This window comes from Myripristis murdjan, chromosome 9, assembly GCF_902150065.1.
Source record: "Myripristis murdjan chromosome 9, fMyrMur1.1, whole genome shotgun sequence".
NCBI lineage: Eukaryota > Metazoa > Chordata > Actinopteri > Holocentriformes > Holocentridae > Myripristis > Myripristis murdjan.
Window position 1 is genome coordinate 30731774 of NC_043988.1, and position 19088 is coordinate 30750861.

General features: G+C 40.6%; 2 protein-coding genes across 6 annotated transcripts in view; both read right to left on the minus strand.

The window, feature by feature from the left end:
- ascc2 (activating signal cointegrator 1 complex subunit 2) overlaps positions 1–8161 on the minus strand; it is a 15815-nt gene extending 7654 nt beyond the window's left edge. For both annotated transcript variants that reach the window (XR_003928753.1, XM_030060023.1), the window contains exons 1-12: positions 8042–8161; positions 5911–6020; positions 5575–5733; positions 4738–4911; positions 4343–4472; positions 4121–4188; positions 2810–2923; positions 1573–1685; positions 1392–1466; positions 577–681; positions 420–488; positions 1–7 (exon numbers count right to left, since the gene is read on the minus strand). The exon at positions 1–7 is cut by the window's left edge and continues 68 nt beyond it. Coding sequence is in view for 1 of the 2 variants with exons in the window: in XM_030060023.1 (XP_029915883.1) it covers positions 1–7; positions 420–488; positions 577–681; positions 1392–1466; positions 1573–1685; positions 2810–2923; positions 4121–4188; positions 4343–4472; positions 4738–4911; positions 5575–5733; positions 5911–5997 (1101 nt within the window). In the remaining variant the exon portion in view is untranslated. The remainder of the gene's footprint in view (positions 8–419; positions 489–576; positions 682–1391; positions 1467–1572; positions 1686–2809; positions 2924–4120; positions 4189–4342; positions 4473–4737; positions 4912–5574; positions 5734–5910; positions 6021–8041) is intronic.
- Positions 8162–10037: 1876 nt separating this feature from the next.
- slc39a14 (solute carrier family 39 member 14) overlaps positions 10038–19088 on the minus strand; it is a 33082-nt gene continuing 24031 nt past the window's right edge. For all 4 annotated transcript variants that reach the window (XM_030060360.1, XM_030060359.1, XM_030060357.1 and 1 more), the window contains 4 exons: positions 16559–16729; positions 14245–14479; positions 13796–13980; positions 10038–12755 (listed from right to left, as the gene is read on the minus strand). In XM_030060360.1, the coding sequence (XP_029916220.1) occupies positions 12603–12755; positions 13796–13980; positions 14245–14479; positions 16559–16729 (744 nt within the window). In that variant the 3' untranslated portion in view covers positions 10038–12602. The remainder of the gene's footprint in view (positions 12756–13795; positions 13981–14244; positions 14480–16558; positions 16730–19088) is intronic.

Below are 19088 nucleotides of genomic sequence, written 5' to 3' on the forward strand. Positions count from 1 at the left end.
CAAGAACCTGAGGAGAGACGCAAACAAACGGTCAAATCCCCATTTAGCTTTCTACTAGGACCCTCTCTTTCTACTGCTTAGTTCTTTTTCATGTTGTGTTCAATGGAAAAAAGACACTGCTGCACAACCCAAACAGCACTTAAAGCTTAGACTGTTTTAGGACTCAAGTTAAAATACTTTTTATTTTAGCAAAAGAAAAGAACATTTCAACATAAGCTTATAAAAGTGTCATGGCAGAAGAACTGACGTCAAGTTGAGTTGCCAAACTTTTTCCAAGTCACTGGAGCCACTGAGTAAATCAAAGAAACTGAGAAACTAGACTTCTTATTTTAATGGACACTGACTGGGAAACCTTCAAGAACCCTGCAGAGAGTGTGTACCGCCCTTTGGCAACCAAATTTCTTAACTCTTGTTCATACCTTTTCTCGGGTAAAAAAGATGTGAAATATTGTAGGAGCTCCTCAGCAAATGTTTGGGTGTTTTCTGCCCTGCAAAGTAACAACAGCAGAGTCAGACGACAACGTCCACACTGTAATCCCGCAGTCTAGGGAGTTTATGAGAGTACTGGCGTCTCACCCCTCCAGGATGGGCTGAAGGCAGGTGTGTTGCAGCAGCAGGTGGGCAATCTCCACCATCCTCCGACAGGAGTGAGACACCCTCTTCCACAGGTCCTCCTGAAGACTGGCAGAAGAGAAGGAGAGGGGTTCATCCATCAGACCATCACAAATTACAGTCTGTTTAACATATGCTAAAATTGTCAGTAGTAGACCACATCATGCAACCCCACAATTTTTTTATGTTACTGCTTTAAAATTCATTATTCCTACTCTTTCTATTGCTCATTTATTTTTGTGCTTAAAGTCTACATCTTTTTCTCTGATCAGTTCTTATACATTAGGTGCTTATTTCATCTAAGCATAAAATTCACCAGCCTGAAGGAAATCCCTGAATTGCTATTGTCATCCCCACCACACCTACACTTTCATATTTACAGGCAATTAAAGGGCCATGCTTTTGTCCGACCTGTGGCACTTAAAGATCATGCTGGTGGTCTAACCATTCAGAACTAGGAACATGCAGTGAATCTAGCATACTTTCAAAATGGAAAAATGAATTCTGACATCTCAAGCAAGCCTTCAACATTTGTTTGCTCTGACAAGGCAGTGGAAGGAAATGTACCACATCACAAATTGCTCACCTGCTGTGGCTGTGCTAAAATCAAATTCTGACAAAGTTCAAAAGCTAAAATTCACTATTTGCTGTGAAAGATCTTAGCATCACTCACTGTTACAACAGAGAAACCATTTTTCGACCCAAAGTACCCTGAACTTCTATTCCCAAGGACTACTTTTCAAGTTTATGTAAAAGGTTCCTTCAGCCTGTACACTCACCCTTTATCATCAAAATTTCTCTTCCTCACTGCCTTCTCCATGTCAGGCACAACGGTCTCATAAAACGAGGCCAGTCTGCAGAGAGAGGAAACAAAATGGCTCTGATAATCATGTTCTGAGATGAGGCTGCCTTTACCCAGAATAGCGCTGGCTGGGGAAATAAGTTTTCCCGTCTGTCTACCTGTTGAGGAAGCCATGGGACTGGAAGCTGGAGCAGGCGGCAGGGAAAATGTCCAGGAAGGCATGAATGGTGGTGGTGGAGTCACACAGGTATAGCACTAAATCTACAAGGTCCTGGGACGCAAAACACAAAGAGATAAAGTGCAGATTAGCACATTCCTGGGGAGTCTGTACTGTCCAACCTTTCGGACCATGTCCTTCTGATGTAATGGAAGTCCAAAAAAAAAAAAAAAAAAAAATCAAACACTAGCAACAATCACATGGATTGAAGAACCTGCCACACTCCAATTATGGTCTTATTCAGGTTAAGCCATTCATAGATTTCATTCATTGTTTCTTTCTTTATTTTATTTCACCGTATTGTATTTAATTGATTTGTTTTATTTTTAATAAGTGCTTTGGAACTGTAGGGTTTTTAAAAAGCTGCTATAGAAATCAAGTCAAATTTACTATATTATATGAACCTTTGATACCTTGCAACTGTGTGTCCCTGTTGCCATACATAAATTATCAGAGTATTCCCAGCCACAAACAGAATGATCAAACAAACAGAGTAAAAACTCTAAGAAAATAATACTTTTAATGTAATACAGGGAAGAGAATTGATAATCCAGACTTACAATATTCTTAATTAATTTCAACTCAATTAATTTTACCCCAGAATTATCTTAAAATCAGGTCCACAGCTGATAATACATATTATAACGTCTGTGGTTATGACCTTTGAAAGCTGGAAATTTTAAGCTTTGACTACAGCGCCTCCATCAGGACTATCAGCAGCTCCAAATTTATTATCAGACTAAAACAAGCCTCTTAAAAAGACATGAACCTTTTGGGAAACTGGCTCACTGTTTTAAACATGTTTATGTTTAAATGTTATAATACAAGTAGCGGCAATATCATCCTCTGTAGATAATATACATGTCCCTCCGCAAATATTAACTACTATACAGTGCCTTACATTTCCAATGCAACAAGCATTGCGTAGAATGCTAAACTAATGAGCCACATTAATCACATCAGACTTTCTATAATCTGAATAAAAGCTTACTTGGGTTATTCTAACAGTTATGATGTAAACACGTGTTGATCAGTTTAATGCTGTGAGCGGGTTCTGAAGGGATTTTTCCCTGGCTGTGAATGTAGTCAGTGTTTCCAACAACATGTAAGTGCTGGATGGTGTTTTACACTGATGACATGTTGTGGTGGCTGAACGTGTGTGTGTGTGTGTGTCCAACCTGCTGGCTCATGGTCATGGCAGTGGGCTGGCTGTGTGCGCTCAGCTTCAGCGGCTCCATGGCAGTGGCTCCTTCACACTGGAGACCGCACCTTTCCAGGATCGTATCAAACACCTGCAGGTGATGGAGGAGAGAAGAGGAGAGAGTGTGAGAGTGTGTGAGAGAGAGTGTAAGAGAGAGAGTGTGAGAGTGTGAGAGAGACACAACCACTGTTTTATTTTGATGTGCTGACAGGCAGAGAGAGGAACGATGGCCGAGTCTGAAACAAGCAAAGATTAAAATCTGCATTTAACTGAGACATTCAATTGTTATCATCTCAAAAAGTTAACAGCTTCACACAGACTCACGCGACCCCAATCTTGAGCCGCAGCATGCTGTGCTTCAAAAGTGGGACCTACAATTAGTTCACACAGTCTGCAATGGCTGGACCAGGGCTTGTTGGGCTTATTCATACCATACAGTACATAATATACTACAGTACATACACACAGACACCGCACATGTATATACAGCCAGATGTACTATGTCCTATTCGTATTCTACTATTTTGTAAATAGGCATTGCCATTTTTTATCTCCTATAGTGGGGGAGGGGAAAGAGGGGAAACTAAGGCTGAAGGGACATAGGAAACATTTTTCTTGCCTTGATGTTAACTTCTTACTTTGATGTTGACCATTGCTGTTGCTCATGAGTCATTTGATCAGTAAAGGCAAATCTGTGTATCTATGTCAGGAGTGTCAGACTCATATCAGGTAGTTGCACCACATTTGTTCACATGAAACCTCATGCAGGCCAGATTATTATTATTTTAAATCAATTAATTTGGAGTCTACTTATCTACAACATACGGGTTTAACTTTTACATCCCAGAGGGAAAAAAACACTTTCCGTCTCTCTCGAAAAATTATACACTCCATGTCAACCTTTTTGCTCCTGGGTTCAAAATTCCACTTAATATATCATAATTTATCATTATCAATTAATCATAGAATTATTTATACATTCATTATTTTGCTTATTACACATAACTGATAATAAGTGGATGTAACTATTTCAACTACAAAAAAAAAATTGAATATGTTTGCTTGTTTTTTTCCCTTTTCCCTTTTAAACATCTTGCAGGCCGGATGAGATGTGCTCGTGGGCTGTATTTGGCCCGCGGGCTGTATCTGATTGATTTGCTCCACACAAGCAGCATTTTCTTGGTGGGTGGTAATTTAAGACCCTGTGCTCAATCTCCAGATTCTGTGTTCCCTTGCCTCCATCCACAGAGAGGTCAGAAATTGAAGTGTATGTGTTTGTGTGCATCACCTGTAACACCGAGGTCACCGTCTCGTCCAGGTCACTGTAGTAAGAGGGCTGCTGGGTAAAGATGTTGTCTAAAAAAAACAGAATAAGTCGGTAAAAACCAAATGGAGACCATGTGAAATAAAAAGAACAACTCTCCACTTAGCATTTTAGCCTAATGGAGAGATTTCTTATCAAAATGCTGCAGGTGGCCAGCTAATCAGCCCTGGGGAGAGAGCGGCCCACCTATCATCTTGTGCAGCAGCTGGCTGTTGCCCTTTCCAAAGAGCACACACAGGTCCAGGATCTTGGGAATGTCAAACAGGAAGTTCTCATAGATGATTTCTCCAAACACAGCTGGCGTGAGGAAGTTCTCCTGCAGGAGGGGGAACACAAAGAAGCGGGTTACTGCAAGGAGAGATTATACATTACATGACATGACAGGATCACATCTTCCAATAATTCTGTCTGCGCTAGCCATTCCCTCTTCACTGAAGTCCTCAGGTGGGGATGACAACAGATAATATTTAACAGTTGAAGATTTCTTATTTGTAACTGATGGCAGTATTGATACTACACTTGGTATCACTGGTGAAAATATACATCGTCAGCGCCTCTCTGGACTCAGGTAGCCTTCCCACCTTAGACTCTTTGTGTGTGGCCATCCTGAGGAAGGTCATGAAGACGGCTCGGTGGAGAGTGCGCTGCATGTCGGCCACGGCAGGGGACGAGGGCAGGGAGGCGGGGTCCAGGCCCCGAGGAGCATGACACAGGTACGAGTCCAGGCACTTCTGCAGAGACTCGTCAAACACCACCTGGAGGAACACAGAGAGCCAACAGTGAACAAAAAAACACAAGGTAGTTACACTGAGAGTGTCTGGCACAGCCTGCTGTAGCAGCAGACTGTGCTGCTACAGCTTACGAAATGATTTTTCTCTTATTGAACTGATAGTCATCAACCCTGTCACAGGCAATTAACAAATAAAACAAACAATCAAAAAAATACCATTACTAGGTGCAGTCTTTTGAGGGTTGGGGTCATTTTGACGAATTTTCTGAGACCCATTCACCCATTAAAAATCAGCGTAAGGAATAAACATGATTTTTTTTTTTTCTTGATTTATGAACAGCTGCGCCAGGAGCTTTTGTTTAGGATAATGAAGTTTTGTTTGGGTAACATAAAGCATTTGTCCTTTAAATTATCTTGTGTACGTATTACTTCACAAATCAAATACTCAATGAAATGTGTCTTCACCTAGCTGAATATTTCCACCAGTAACAGTTTTACATGGATTATTAACTTATTAACCACCCTTGCAAATTAAACATCAGTTTCATCCAAATAGAGTCCCAACACTCATCATCTTCACACGTTCCCCCTGTTGGAGTGGAGCGGCGTCACTGCAGCTGAACGAGCAGGAACAGAGAGCTGGCTGTGATGCTCTGACCCGTACAGACGGCGTGTGGCAGCTGCTCACCTGACACCAGAACTTGTCGTGTGGAAGCGCCAGTAGCCACTCTAAGTCCTCTGCCATGAATTTGGCATGTTCCAAAAACTCCTCCACCTGAGGGGGCGAGCTGTCGTTTGGCAGGGGCTTGTAAGGCACAAAACACCGCTCCTCCTTCCTGTCTGGGTGCTAATGTAAAAAATAATAATAATAATAATAACACTTGAATGATCACATGTGGATTCCAATCAATATTTTTATAGATTTGTCTGAAGGCACAGCGGACCTTTAGAGATGTATCGGGGGTACAAGACGCAAAGTTTGCAAATACATATTTCTGCGAGAACACCAGAAGGGCGGCCTCACCAGAGCAGGCAGGGTGCGCTCGCGTCCTAGGGGCCCACGAGGCTCTGTCACCTCCTGTTCGTCCAGTGGCACTCTGGCACAGGCCATGGCTTCTCCCTCGCAAACGGTTTCTGTATATATTACAAAAAAAAAAAAAAAAAGTACACTGAAAGATAACTATGACAAGTAGCTAAGAGTGTACTTGTATCCTCTTTCAAAGCCATATATTTTCATCCTTGATTAATCTATTTTTTTTTTTTTTTCATTTATTGGTTAATCATTTCATCTGTAAAATGTTAAACCTAATGACTAACTGCACCGGATGTCAGCTGATCATTTGTATGGTAAATCACGTGTTGTCATCTGTCACTTAATGACTGTTTGATTGCTTATGCCATGTTTTACATATCATTGTCTCAATTTCATTTTACATACGCCTGACAAAGTCTGTCTCTGATAAAACACTGCAGCACTTTTGTGAGTAAAATTGGGATTCTTTGCAAATTATCTCTGTGTGCAGGATGACCTCCTTTCTACATTTTGTCTAATGTTGTTTGCACCAACTGCATAAAGAAGAGTGCAGAGATTTTTTGTTTGCATTTTGTTGGCATTTGTTAGCTATGACCAGCAAATGTGTTTTATTTTTACTTGATAAATGACTAAAACAATTACTCAATTATAATAATTCTAATCAAATACTTTTCTGTCAGTCAACTAACTGATTGATCCACTCATTGTTTCAGCTTTAGTAGTATTACTTTGAACTGGGAAAAAAAAATCATCTTTATTGTCCACAGATGTCGAAATTTGCCTTCGGCCTCACAAGTTGATTAGAACACATACTGTAATAAATAGGCTATTAGAACACACTAATAAAAGGACAACATACACAGTACAGACAAAAATTACTGACATGGTTCCAATGTGAATGGTGTTTACGAGCTTAGCAGTTATTGCATTTGGTATGAAAGACTTTTTGATCAATGAACGTGGTTGCTGCAGGTTGCTCAATAGCATCTTCCCGAGGTCAGTTTCATGAATTCTTTAAAAGGGGGATGAACAGGATCAGACACAATTTATCCACCTTTTTATTTCACCTGCATTATATATATATATATATATATATATATATATATATATATATATACATCCCAGCTGTCTCTGCTCTTTCTCAATAATTTTACGGGCCATGTTTAAAATTGTCTGGTCTATTTTTATTCTTGGACAACACTTTCAAGAAGATTTCTGTAAAAAGTCTAAAAATTTCCTTGCTTATATCACATGAATCCAGTTTTCTGATTAAATACAAGCATTTGATTTCTTTCTTTCTTTCTTTCTTTTTTTTTTAATATGTGTTCAGTGTTGGCTGTAAAGTGCCAATCAAAAAAGGCTCCTAGATATTTAAGCTCCTCCACTGCTTCACTAAGCTGATCATTAACTAGAACAGGCGGAGGATGATAGCAGGCATTCATAACCACCAGCTACTGTCTTTAATTAAAAAAAGACACTGTATTTGCACTTAGCAATATGGTGTAAATGTGTAGACTGATTACCTTTATACAACTAACACCAGGTCATCAGCAGTAACTGAGCTCTCCTAAAAGAAAGGGAAACTATCCTACTCATCTGAGGTCTAATCACACAAATTAAGTTTCACTTTCACCCAAACAGATTTACATGCAGCTGGTTGACTAAAATCTCTAATAAAAAAAGTAAGTTAATATTAGTTGTGGTATCTGTTGAACTACTGACAGCAACAGGGAGCTTTAGTTATTCAGCTAACGGCAGGCGAAAACTACCATCAAGTCAAACCAGTGAGCTAACCAGCTAGTTATCACTTTGTTGACGTCTCATTTAAATCAAGATAGCAACGCAATGACACGTCAGACACCAAGCAAAACGCTCAACAATGCTACCACCAGCTGGTTAGCGAGTGAAATGATGGAAAACCTCACATTTGTAAACCGCTAACAGTTAAAAAACACGCCGGGCAACTTGCTAACATTTAGTTAGCTAGTTAGCCAGAAGTGACAGCACATCAATAGGAAGAGGCTAACGTGGCTAGCCGCCGGCTCGCTAACCGCCGCCCCCGTGTGTTAAAATATGACAAACTGTACAGGATATGAGTTATTAAATGAGCAAACCGCCCCACCTCTTGTTTCTTTTGACTGTTTATAATCCGTTCAAGCCATTACACCTGGTCGTCAGTGCTCTTGTCACAGTTGCACGTCGTTTTCTAATTACCTGTTCAGCTCAGGAAGTGGCTTGATGGTTTTCTTCTTCTTTTTTGCTTTTCCGGCAGATCAGACGCTTCCTGGCGTATCGCTGCCCCCTATCGTCGATTATTTTTACTCTTTCCATTTCATCAGTGACATGCTAGAACAAATTTTCACTTTTTTTTCTTTGAGTAACGGATTTGTTCTGAGCTAAAACAAATCATGGATTCTTGTAAAATGATTTTAAAATGACATTATTGTGGCTGAACAGCTTCTGAAATGCAAAAGTGATGAATTTCTCATAAAATCTGGTTTGCCTGTCACAGCCAAAGAATCTGCCATATTTTCATGGCTTTGACTGTAGCCTTTTCACAGCAGCCATTTTTACCTGAAAAAGCAGTGTAAACAAAGGTGTTAATAATGACCCTGAGTCGGGGTCTTGCATCATGCAGTCTGGTCCAGCTCTGCTAGCCTATAATGAAATGCAACCTTAATAAATGTCATCATTAACAACTGTGTTTCCCTGCTTCTTCATATTATTCCTGCAATTTTTGTGGATTAGAGAAATAAAAATTGTCACTTTCCCCCCATTGCGGTGCATTTGGTATGCCAGAGTATTTTCGACTGATGCTGAACTTTTTTAAGGAGAAAAAAAAAAGAATACAGTTACCAGATAATGGACATTTTCCTTTCTTTCACAAACTCTGAAATGGACAAAGACTTTGTTTTCTGTGTCGAGTTCACAATATGAAATCATGAACTTTGGGAATGTGGCACCACAACAGATGTTTTTTCACAGCAGTCATTTTGACATGAAATAGCAGGGGTAAACAATATTAATTGTTATTGCAATTAATTACTAATATTAAATCATGTCATTAATAATTGCTGTCATTAATAAGGTGAGGACAAGCCGTGAAACAAGAGAAGTTACGAAAACATGCAATATTTTTTCTAAATATGGCATCTGGTAACAATTTATTTTTCCTCTTATCCCTGAGTTGTGATGACATCAATATAAATTAAAAAAATAAATCAATATAGGCCAGCAGACCGTACATACCGCATGCTTGATTTTTCAATTAATGAATGATTCTGTTCACTGAAAAGGAAAAAGAAGAGAGCGCTGACTCTGACACTTCTTTCCTCTGTGCACTATTATTAATAATTATGGCACAGAAACAAAACACGCAGCGCTGTTTTCCTGCTCCCACACTGTGATTTTTTTCACCAAATATTTGCAAACTTGCTAGAGCACAGCGCCCAAATCTAACGTCAGCACCGCGTGGATGCTTCCTCCCTGCTGAACCATGAACTTTACTCATCTTCCCATTCCTTTTGCCTCTTTTTTTTTTTTTAAATAATAGTAGCATATTCTAATTTTCCTAATGGGATTTTAAAGTCAGTGAGGTCCTTAGAGAGTGACTCCTTCAATATTTTGTCTATTAACTCATCACCTTTGACTCCGGCATTCCCAAACTCATAGTCAAGACCTGGAGCTTTATATCTACCCTGAATATTTTAATAAAAATATAATAATAAAAAGAATAAGAATAATAAGAATAATATTATGCAATAAAGGCAAGTGAGACATTGCTTTTTTTTTCTTTTTTGGAAAAAGTATGTTTATAAAAAAAATATTCCCACAACACACAGAGAAGGCTGAGGAGTTCTCCCATAAATTACATTACAGGTACAATGCTCTTCAGGACAGCACTATGCATTATGAGTCTGAAACAGCATCAATAAATTACGTTTGTGTTTGAACAACCAAAACCTGCAGGGCACAGAGGAGTATCTGTCTGGGGAATATGTATTTGAGTGTGTTATATCTGTGTGTGTGTGTGTGTGTGTGTGTGTGTGTGTGTGTGTGTGTGTGTACATGCTGTGGCTTCAGTTTTCCCACTTACAGTTAAAAAACAGTGTATGCTGTTTTTTTGTTTGTTTTTTTGCAATAAGAGCTCATGTGTTCTGCCAGCTGTCCCGTTGCTCTCTGGTTCAAACAGATATTTAAGACATAAAATACTGGATAACACAGAGATGAATGAAACAACAAAAACAAAAACACACACACTTATATATATATATATATAAAACAGAAAAGAAACACATTGCATTTTTGTCTTACTTCATGGCTTGTGGTGTAAAGCTACTGGGAATAATTTATCTTGTGTGTACACATGTCAGGATAAAGCATAAGAGACATGAAATATTACACAGCAAAAACAATAATAAATTATTATCCATAGATTTCAAGCGTCTCCAAAACATTTCGGTACATGATTTCATGGCTTGGTTTGTCTTCTCCGTGCAGGAGTAACACAGAAATGGTATGTCTCACAATTTTGATTTAACCGTCTAGAACTATATAGCTTCCAGGTTGTATCTGCTAAATTATATCATACAGCTCTATTAAAATACTAACATTTGATCTACTAGACTACGTAGCTTATGCAAGTAAATCTCTTTTATATTCTGTGCGTTGTCAGTGTTAGCGGTTAAAGGAAAACTATGAGGATTTAAACCCATACACTCCTGGAGTTAATCTGTAACACATCAAACGACTGTCAGCCCAAAACCTGTCAGCACATCCGTCGGACCAAACTCGTGCACCGACCTCACACACATTTAAAGAGGATAGTGTAAAGCAAAGCATTATGATGTTACAACTGGAAGGTTGTCACATTAATATGGAGAACAACACATTAGTAGGCACAGTGTGTGTATGTGTGTGTGTGTGTGTGTGTGTGCCTATATGATACAGCATACAGTATTCAAAGCAAATGGTAAAAGACTAACTATTGCCAGCTTGGAAAATGGTTACATGAAAACAGCACATGGGATGAGTGAAGACCAGAGAATTGCATTCATCCAATTCCAGATTACAAGAAACAATTATAAAAACTAAAACTAAATGCTAGCCTATATTTATGAGGGGCACAGATGGTTAACTATGGGGAAAACGGCGAAAATAATGACTGGATAAAGCCACCGATAACGTGCTCTTACAGGACCGCCCCAGTGATTTTGAATGTTTGGCCTGTTTACTACAGTTTACCCACATTTTAGCACAAGCCAATTTGGAGAGGTGTGAATTTTTGGTTGATACAGCCACCTTGTAATGCTTCAGAGGCTAACAAAGTCGTGGCCATTCATAAACCACAGAACTGAGAATTGGCCATGGAAAGCAAATGTTTCCACAGGAACTATTTTCCATGGCGGAGGGAGCGTTTCAATTTCAAGTCGTCAAAACACAACAGTGCTGCTGCTTTTAGGGAACTAATGAGGAGGACTTCATCACTGGTGTGAAGAAAGTCTGAAGTCTCTGAAAGTGAAAGGGAGAAAAAATTATGTTGCAGCTCTAAAATGCGACTGCTTGCTCTGGGAAAGTTTATACATTTTGTAGATATTACGCTAAACATGCAAAAATCACTGGGACGGTCCTTTAACATTGGTCTCACTTCACAGAATCGACCCGGGCTTTGTTGGGAACTGGTCAGTGCACACGATGCAACTGCATACTAAAAAGAGCCAAGTATGCCTTTACAAACAGAGTCAATGTCAAAATGTAGCCCTTCACCATTATCAATGGCCTGCCTTATATTTGGTCTCCAAAAGTCTCGTGATTTTCCATGTTTAGTGTTTAAAAAACAAAATTAAATAACCCATCAACGCACAAAAAATCAAAGTCCCACTGGCAGACAGTTCCAAAATCTCAGCTTGAGGTCCACAGAAATGTATTTTTGGTATGGAATGAAGAAGAAGAAGGGGGGGGGGTTGAACAAAAGAAAAGAGCTGAGGATGCCTACAATGCAACAGCGAATACCTGATTGTGCTTATGCCACTTCCTTGGGAGGTAAATGGGCACAGAGGATTACTGATATAAATATGTGACTCTAAGTAGGCCCTAGTTGAGGCTCAATCACATCCACTGAGAGACGGACAGGAGGAGAGGGTAAGAGCAGGAGTCGGTGAGCAGTCTGGGGGAACGATCAGGACAATTTGAGCGGCCGGTTGTGTATTGCACGTCAGTTCACGTTCAGCGCAGGAGCCTGACGTCCGAGACTCTGTGCAGGTCCGTCCGAGCTGAACTCAGCAGGGTCAGTGTCGATATATCTCTCGGCTGGTAGAGGGCGTGCCGCCGGTCAGAAGAAGGCCAATGAGAGCTGAAGGACCGAGGCAGCCCTCTCTACCAGATGGTTACTGCATGTGGGAACTTCGTATGAACAGGTACTCAGAAAGTTTGTCGGAGGTGCGTTCCTGCCGCACAGCATCCAAACTCCCAGACTCCCAGAGAGGGAAAGAGAACGATTAAAATGTGGAGGGCTCCCTTAACACCCACCAGTGCTTTGTAGGTGCCAGCTTGGCGATGAGAGCGTAAACCAGCGTAGGTCCCAGTTCCAGTTAACACCAGTCCAACTTTTTATTTATATATTTATTTGTCTATTAATTTATTTAGCGTTATTATTTTTTTTTTGGAAGCAGGTGTGTCCAGTGCTATTCCATCTGGATCTGTCCAGAGTAGGTGGTGAGCAGCAGCATGATGGAGAAGCCCGTGAGCAGGCCGGCGTTCTGGATGGCGAACGTGAGCAGGAAGCTGCTGCCGCCCGCCTCCTCCTCCTCACGACTCACCTCGTTCATCTCTGGGAACTGAAAGAAGAAAAGCGTGAGTGAGACGAGGGGGAGAAAGAAAGAGAGAGAGAGCCAGAGAAAGTGAAAGAGAGAGATTTTATCAAAAGGAGAGTAGACTGAGAAGTCAGGCTCTTGTCGAGGACTGCACTCTTTCACATTCATACAGTCACACAGATTTACACCTGGGAACTGCCCGGTTACATTTTTTTCCTGATAGAAAGATTTTAGAGAAGAAAAGTTCAGCTACGAGTGAAGCCGATTCTACTTCTCTACTTGATTTTTGCCTGTTCATGCATCTTTGTGGATGACAAGTTGAGACAATTTTGTTTCTTTGCTGAAAAAAAAAGATGTTTCTAGAGCGGTTATAATAAATTTTGATTACAAATTTTAAAACATCAACTGTTGGTGTCTATCTCTCAGAACTGAAGTCCTTCTAGACTCAAAATCTGGCACTGAAACTCAACAATCTAACATGCCTGCCTTTCCTGTTTCCCTACTGTGACTGTCAAGTAAAGCAGAAAGGCTTTACTTAATCTTTATATTCAAAACAAAAAAACAAAACAAAACAAAAAAAAAATTCATACATGGAGAAAATCCATTCTCAAAGACACCAATTTTCAACTGTAGCCTCAATAGAGCAAAATCCACTGTGGCGAGAAGAAATGCAGCATTTTGACTAAAAGTTGCCTAAAACTAAAACTTAGCTGGAAAAAGTCTTGCTCTGATATCACTACTGCTCTCTCCACCTACACCCATAACCCACAGCCGAATAATCGCGCTTCCAAGGTATTTATAAGCACAGACTCCCACGTTTGATTGAAAGTCATAAGTTCGGCCACATTCCCTTGGGCCTGTTAAAAGTAATTCTGGGAACTGTAGGAAATAACTAAGCGAACTTGAAGTAGATGAGGCAAGTCGAGGGAAAGTGTAAAACTGCAATTAAATTACAACCCTTCATCACAGAAAACCTCCTGGAATGGCTCGAGAATACCTGGCTATCTGTTCTCCCTCCACGGACACCCCTAAATCTCCCACTCTCACACACTTCTGCTACTAACCATGTCTGCAAGAGCGATGTAGAGGAACATGCCCCCGGCCAGGGCGAAGATCCAGTTGGGAGAGAAGCTGTTGCCTGCCAGGATGCCAAAGCCCATGCCCAGGTAGCAGCAGCAGGCAGACAGGAAGTTGAAGAACATGGCCTGCTGGATGCTCATGCCAGAGTTCAGCAGGATGACAAAGTCTCCTGGAGAGAGAGAGAGAGCAAACGCTGCTTGAACAAACTGTGACTGCAGATCTCTGCCAAGCGTTGATTTGTGAGATGTAAGCTTCTGTTTGGTGAAGAGAACAAATCTTAATTTCATTGATTTAAAAATCTAGGGAAGTTCAAAGAAAGCTAATTTCCCACACTGACTGGGCTCGTGAGCCAAACCACAAGAAAATCAGCACAATCACAAAGCAGCTCGAGGTATCAAGGCAGGTTGAAGCGGGGCGTCCCGTCCGAACTCACCCAGCTCGTGGGGGAATTCCTCGCACAGGATGGCTACAGAGGTGCTGATGCCCTGGAAGACCGAGGCCGTGAATGAGGCGCCGATGGCCAGGCCGTCGATGAAGTTGTGCAGGCCGTCGCTCAGCGTGATCATCCAGGCCAGCGTGCCGATGTCAGAGTACGCCGTCCCCTTCAGCCAATAGCAGCTGCCGCCACTCCCGCCAGACCGCCCCCCTCCCTCCGGGCTCTGGGAGTCCTGAGGAGGAAGACCACAGAGGAAAACAGGTTAACATTATGTAGTGCCTTAATATAAAGCTGAGACAATTAGGTGATTAATAGGTATGCTGATTTATAAAATTAATCCATTGTAATTTCAGTAAACGATTAACTGTGTCATTTATCAAGTAAAGTTAAGCACAAACTTTTGCTGATTTTTATTCTATTTTTGTATTTTATTAGTTTATTTGTAAGGGACAAGTGCAGTAAACAATGTCAGTTGCAAAAGCAGTGTCCACTGGGTACAAGGCTAGTTTCCAACACCAGACCCTTGATGGGAATTAATAGTCTAAGCACTCATAAAATCATTGCATACACTAATAAAAACAGGAATGGCAATCACCCATGACAACACACAGATAAGACAAATAAAACAAAATATAACAAAACACATTACCTTCACATAATTTTATTCCAGCCTTACCGAGATCCCTACAACACTAAAATTGTCTTTAATTTAATTTTTTGCTGCGGGTCAGACTGAGAATGCAATTTTTCTGCGAGCATTTGTCATTATTTTTGACATTTTATAGACAAAACTGAAAAGCTGGCAGAGAGCTCACTCTGACATACACACCAATTTATGAATGTATCCAATATTTCTCGTTGGCAATGTGTGCGAATTATTGTGTACTTTTAGCGCTGCTTTGTTCCTGATCATGTGACTTTCACTTTCACCCCTGGGAAAAGGGCTGGGTAAGTCAGGTGAGTAACAGAACCTGGGTGCGGTTTTGTTCAAGTGGCACGGCACCGAGAGCTGCCACTCAAGGCAAATAAACTTCGTAACCAAATATCCTGTGAGTACTACGAGCAAATATTGACTTTCATTACCAAAAACATTCAACGTACATTAGCCGGTAGAATGGCGTGAGCCAACGTGTGGACACAGCAGCCTTAAGCAAATACAACCTCATAATCAAGGATGTCGCTGTTCATACCGTTGGTGCTTTTCCGGCACCATGCAAGCACATGAGGAGGAGTCACTTCACTTTTTCGCATTGATCTTTGTGCCAGTTAAGCGCCACATACTAATGCAAGAAAATAGAAAATCTTGTTGGCTTACCATATACATCTACAGAATAATAATCTCTGAATAAGTTTTTATTTTGTGTCTGATTTCAGCCATGCTTATAGAAACAGTAAGCCCTTATAAATGTAATTTCTCTCATTCTTGTGTCCATTTATGATTCTGTTTATCTTGCTTCTGCACTGGATGCCTTGACCTGGCTCTGAGCTGCTTTAACTGTGTTGGTAAAGCTACACTTACACAACTACATGGTTATGTCCAGTGTTGGGGAGTAACTAGTTGCATGCAATTAACTTACAAAATAATAATAACTGTAATTAGTTACAGTTATAATGCCCATTTTGCAGATTTCCAGACAACATTAGTCAACAAAGCTGACAAATTTCACAGATAGGGCGCCGTACAAGGAGCATCTCCACATCTAGACAGGCTCCATTCATCTGGCGGTACGCACTCAACTTCTGGGCGCTGTTTTTGATTGGCTCTCTTGTTTGAATTTGCCCCGCCTCTCATCTACCAATTAAATCAAAGCCCATTGCTCCAAGCAGCCGGTCTCCCAGGCCTGCAACCAGCCGACCAAGTCAAGGCGGTTTGTTGTTTGTGATCTACAGACTTGTGATTTTTTTGGGTGGCTGTGCTTAAAAATTAACAGTAACAGTAATGACCGTGATCAGTGTTGAGTACTGTTATGAGGTTTACATTGCATAGCGTAAACTTATGTCTTTAGGAATTTTCATCTTTATGGCCCAGCTTAAAACATTTTGTTTTGTTAGAAAAGTAACCAAAAATAATCAGACATGGTTTGTTACGTTACTTGGATGCACATTTGTATTTCAGTTACATTTCTTAATACATTTTAAAACAGGGTAACCTGTTCAAATGTGGAACATAAATGAAGCCAAATGTGATTTGGTTTTGATTCTTGCCCCGCTGCACCAGAGTCATGCAGACAAGCCCGGTCTGGTATAACAAAATTAAAGTATAAAATAACAGACAAATGAAGCACTGAATCAGGACTTTGTGCTGTCCTACCTGTGGCGTCTGCGCGGGGCTGAGCATGAGTTCACCCTCCCCGGCGTCCACCTTGCCCAGCGCCGCCTCCCCGTTCTGCTGCAGCTTCTCCCTCACGCCCTCCTCCACGTTCCCGTTGGCGGCGGAGTAGTGATCTGAGCCGCTGTAATGGCTGTGGCCGTGACCGTGATCCTGACACAGACAGAGAGAGAGAGAGAGATGTGATGGTGATCGATAACAACAGGGCTGGGTGACTGGACAGAGCCCATCACCGCTGGAAAGTTTCCTTATTGATTTTTTTGCCTCAGTAATGTAGAGCAGAAGAGCCTCGAAGCACAAATACAGGAGGCAGAAATTCACTCAAGCTTAATGTTGGATATTTAGGCTCGAAGGAAATTTTTACTGGTTTTGAGTGTATTTGAGCGCCCTGTGCCTCACTGTTAATTTTGAGAGACAATTTTGATTTTAGTTTTTTTTTTCCAACTAAAGTGCATTTTAGTTTTAGTCACACTTTAATAATCTGAATTCTGTTCATTTTAGTCTTCTTTTTGTGAACAAAAGCTTAAGAAGTTTTGTCAGTGAAAACAATCATTTTCATTTTTTCTCTGTACATACCTCATTAAATGATTTGTTAATGACCTTTATTCCTAGACTGATCAACATTCCTCATCATAACCCTGTGTATTTTGCATCTAGATTTTGTTTAATATCCAAAGTTTGCCCGTATCTTCCAAACTGAGGTCAGGAGTGTTTGCATTTTTGTCTCCTTTTTGTTTGCTGGTGAAAATGTCCTTGTATTTCATTACAGAGTCATGTTTGTTTAGTTTTCGTCTTGGAAAAATTCTAGGTGACGAGTACCTTTAATCATCACTTTAGTTAACAAAATTAACACTGCTGTGCTTTTGCTTCACCTCACATATTTCACTTCTTCCATTTCATTTCTTTTTCTTGTCAGTGAGGACTCACAGCTAAATCTAAAGTGTACAAAGTCCCAACTTTACACATTTCTGTGCGACTTCTTAATTAAAGCCATTACTCTCACACCATGTTCAATGTGTGCTAGTGTGTGTCCCACAACCATTATTTTAAAAACGAGTTTACACTGACAGGCTGGCTAGAGTTAATAAGCTTTAGCGGGCCACTTTGGACGTGGAAGTCGTCAGCAGCTGACAGCAGCACTGCAGGTGCCAATGTGGGTCAGAGAGCTTGTGTAATAGGATCAACAAGTCCTGCTGTTAGCATTAGGCTGGCAGGACCAGATGGCTTCAGAGGTGAGTAATCACTAGGTGGAGCTGCTGTCTGAGACTCGCCTGCTCTGCTTTTTCTGAATGAATGGACAGCGTGTTACTGTGCAGCCTGAATGACGAACCTGTTGCTAGTTGCTCTTCTGATGAAGGTGATTCATACATTTAACTTGCAATAGCACTGTGTGTTTGATCAAGCAGCTCATACAGTTTCACATTGGGCCTCTGCAGTTTGTCAAAGTGTAGCTTTACACTACATCAAATTGTATACAGAGATTGAGATAAAAAAAAAAAAGCCTTTCCCAGATAACCACCTTGTCAACTCAAACTTCAGCTTTTAGTTTCTTTATTTCAGATCACTTTTAACTTTTAAACTTTTAAGGGGAGCAGGCAGTGCATCTCCCAGCATTCCCTCCTCCTCCTCAAAAGGCAGAACAGCAGATAGTGCAAGGTGAAGGAATGGAAATGACTTTGGTGTAGGGCCAGGCAATGTGGACAAAAAACAAATGATTAAAGTTATATCTTTGACCAAAAACTTCCAGATCAGTGTTGTGATGATATGTAAAATCCCAGACAGCATCTAGTCTCATATCACAACATCAATATACTATCAATATATTGTAGGGGTATAACTCAAAAGTTTCATCATGATAGATTATATTGATTCTTTGGACAAGGATATGATATGTGACACCGTATCATTTGCCCATTCAACCCAATCAGTTACAGGTTTGTCATGTTTCCTGAGTATTATATCTCATACTGGCATTGTTTGCATTTGTCAGTTGCCCCATCCTTTCTCTGAAATCCCAAATATTTCCATACAGCTGCTTTATTCCCAGGGGGCGAGTTGATATCGTTATTGGCTTTTTCTGGGAAACTGGCTGCAGGTGCTGCTAGCTGCCTGGCGCTAATGCTGTTTGAACATTTAAAAAGGTGGTGCACTTGGATAGAAATGGTCATACGGACGTACCATGGGACTTTCAAAATAAAAGCAGATCTCTAAGATGACTATATGGATCGATGTTTTCACTTGGTATGGATTGATGGACTGTCACACATTAAATACATTGCCTAGCCCTACAATCTGCATGCTTTCTCCATTAGCAGCAGACCTGTGTGCTCATTTCTCGAGGGTTAATTCAAAGAAAAGGTGAACTCCACTCAGAAACCAGCATGTACAGTAAGAAGTTTACTGTACTAGTTTACTGTAGGGGTGTGCACCTTCAGCTGAGTGACATGTATACATGCTTATCAACACTAAATCCACTTGAAAATGAATGGGTGTGAACATCATTGGTATAAAG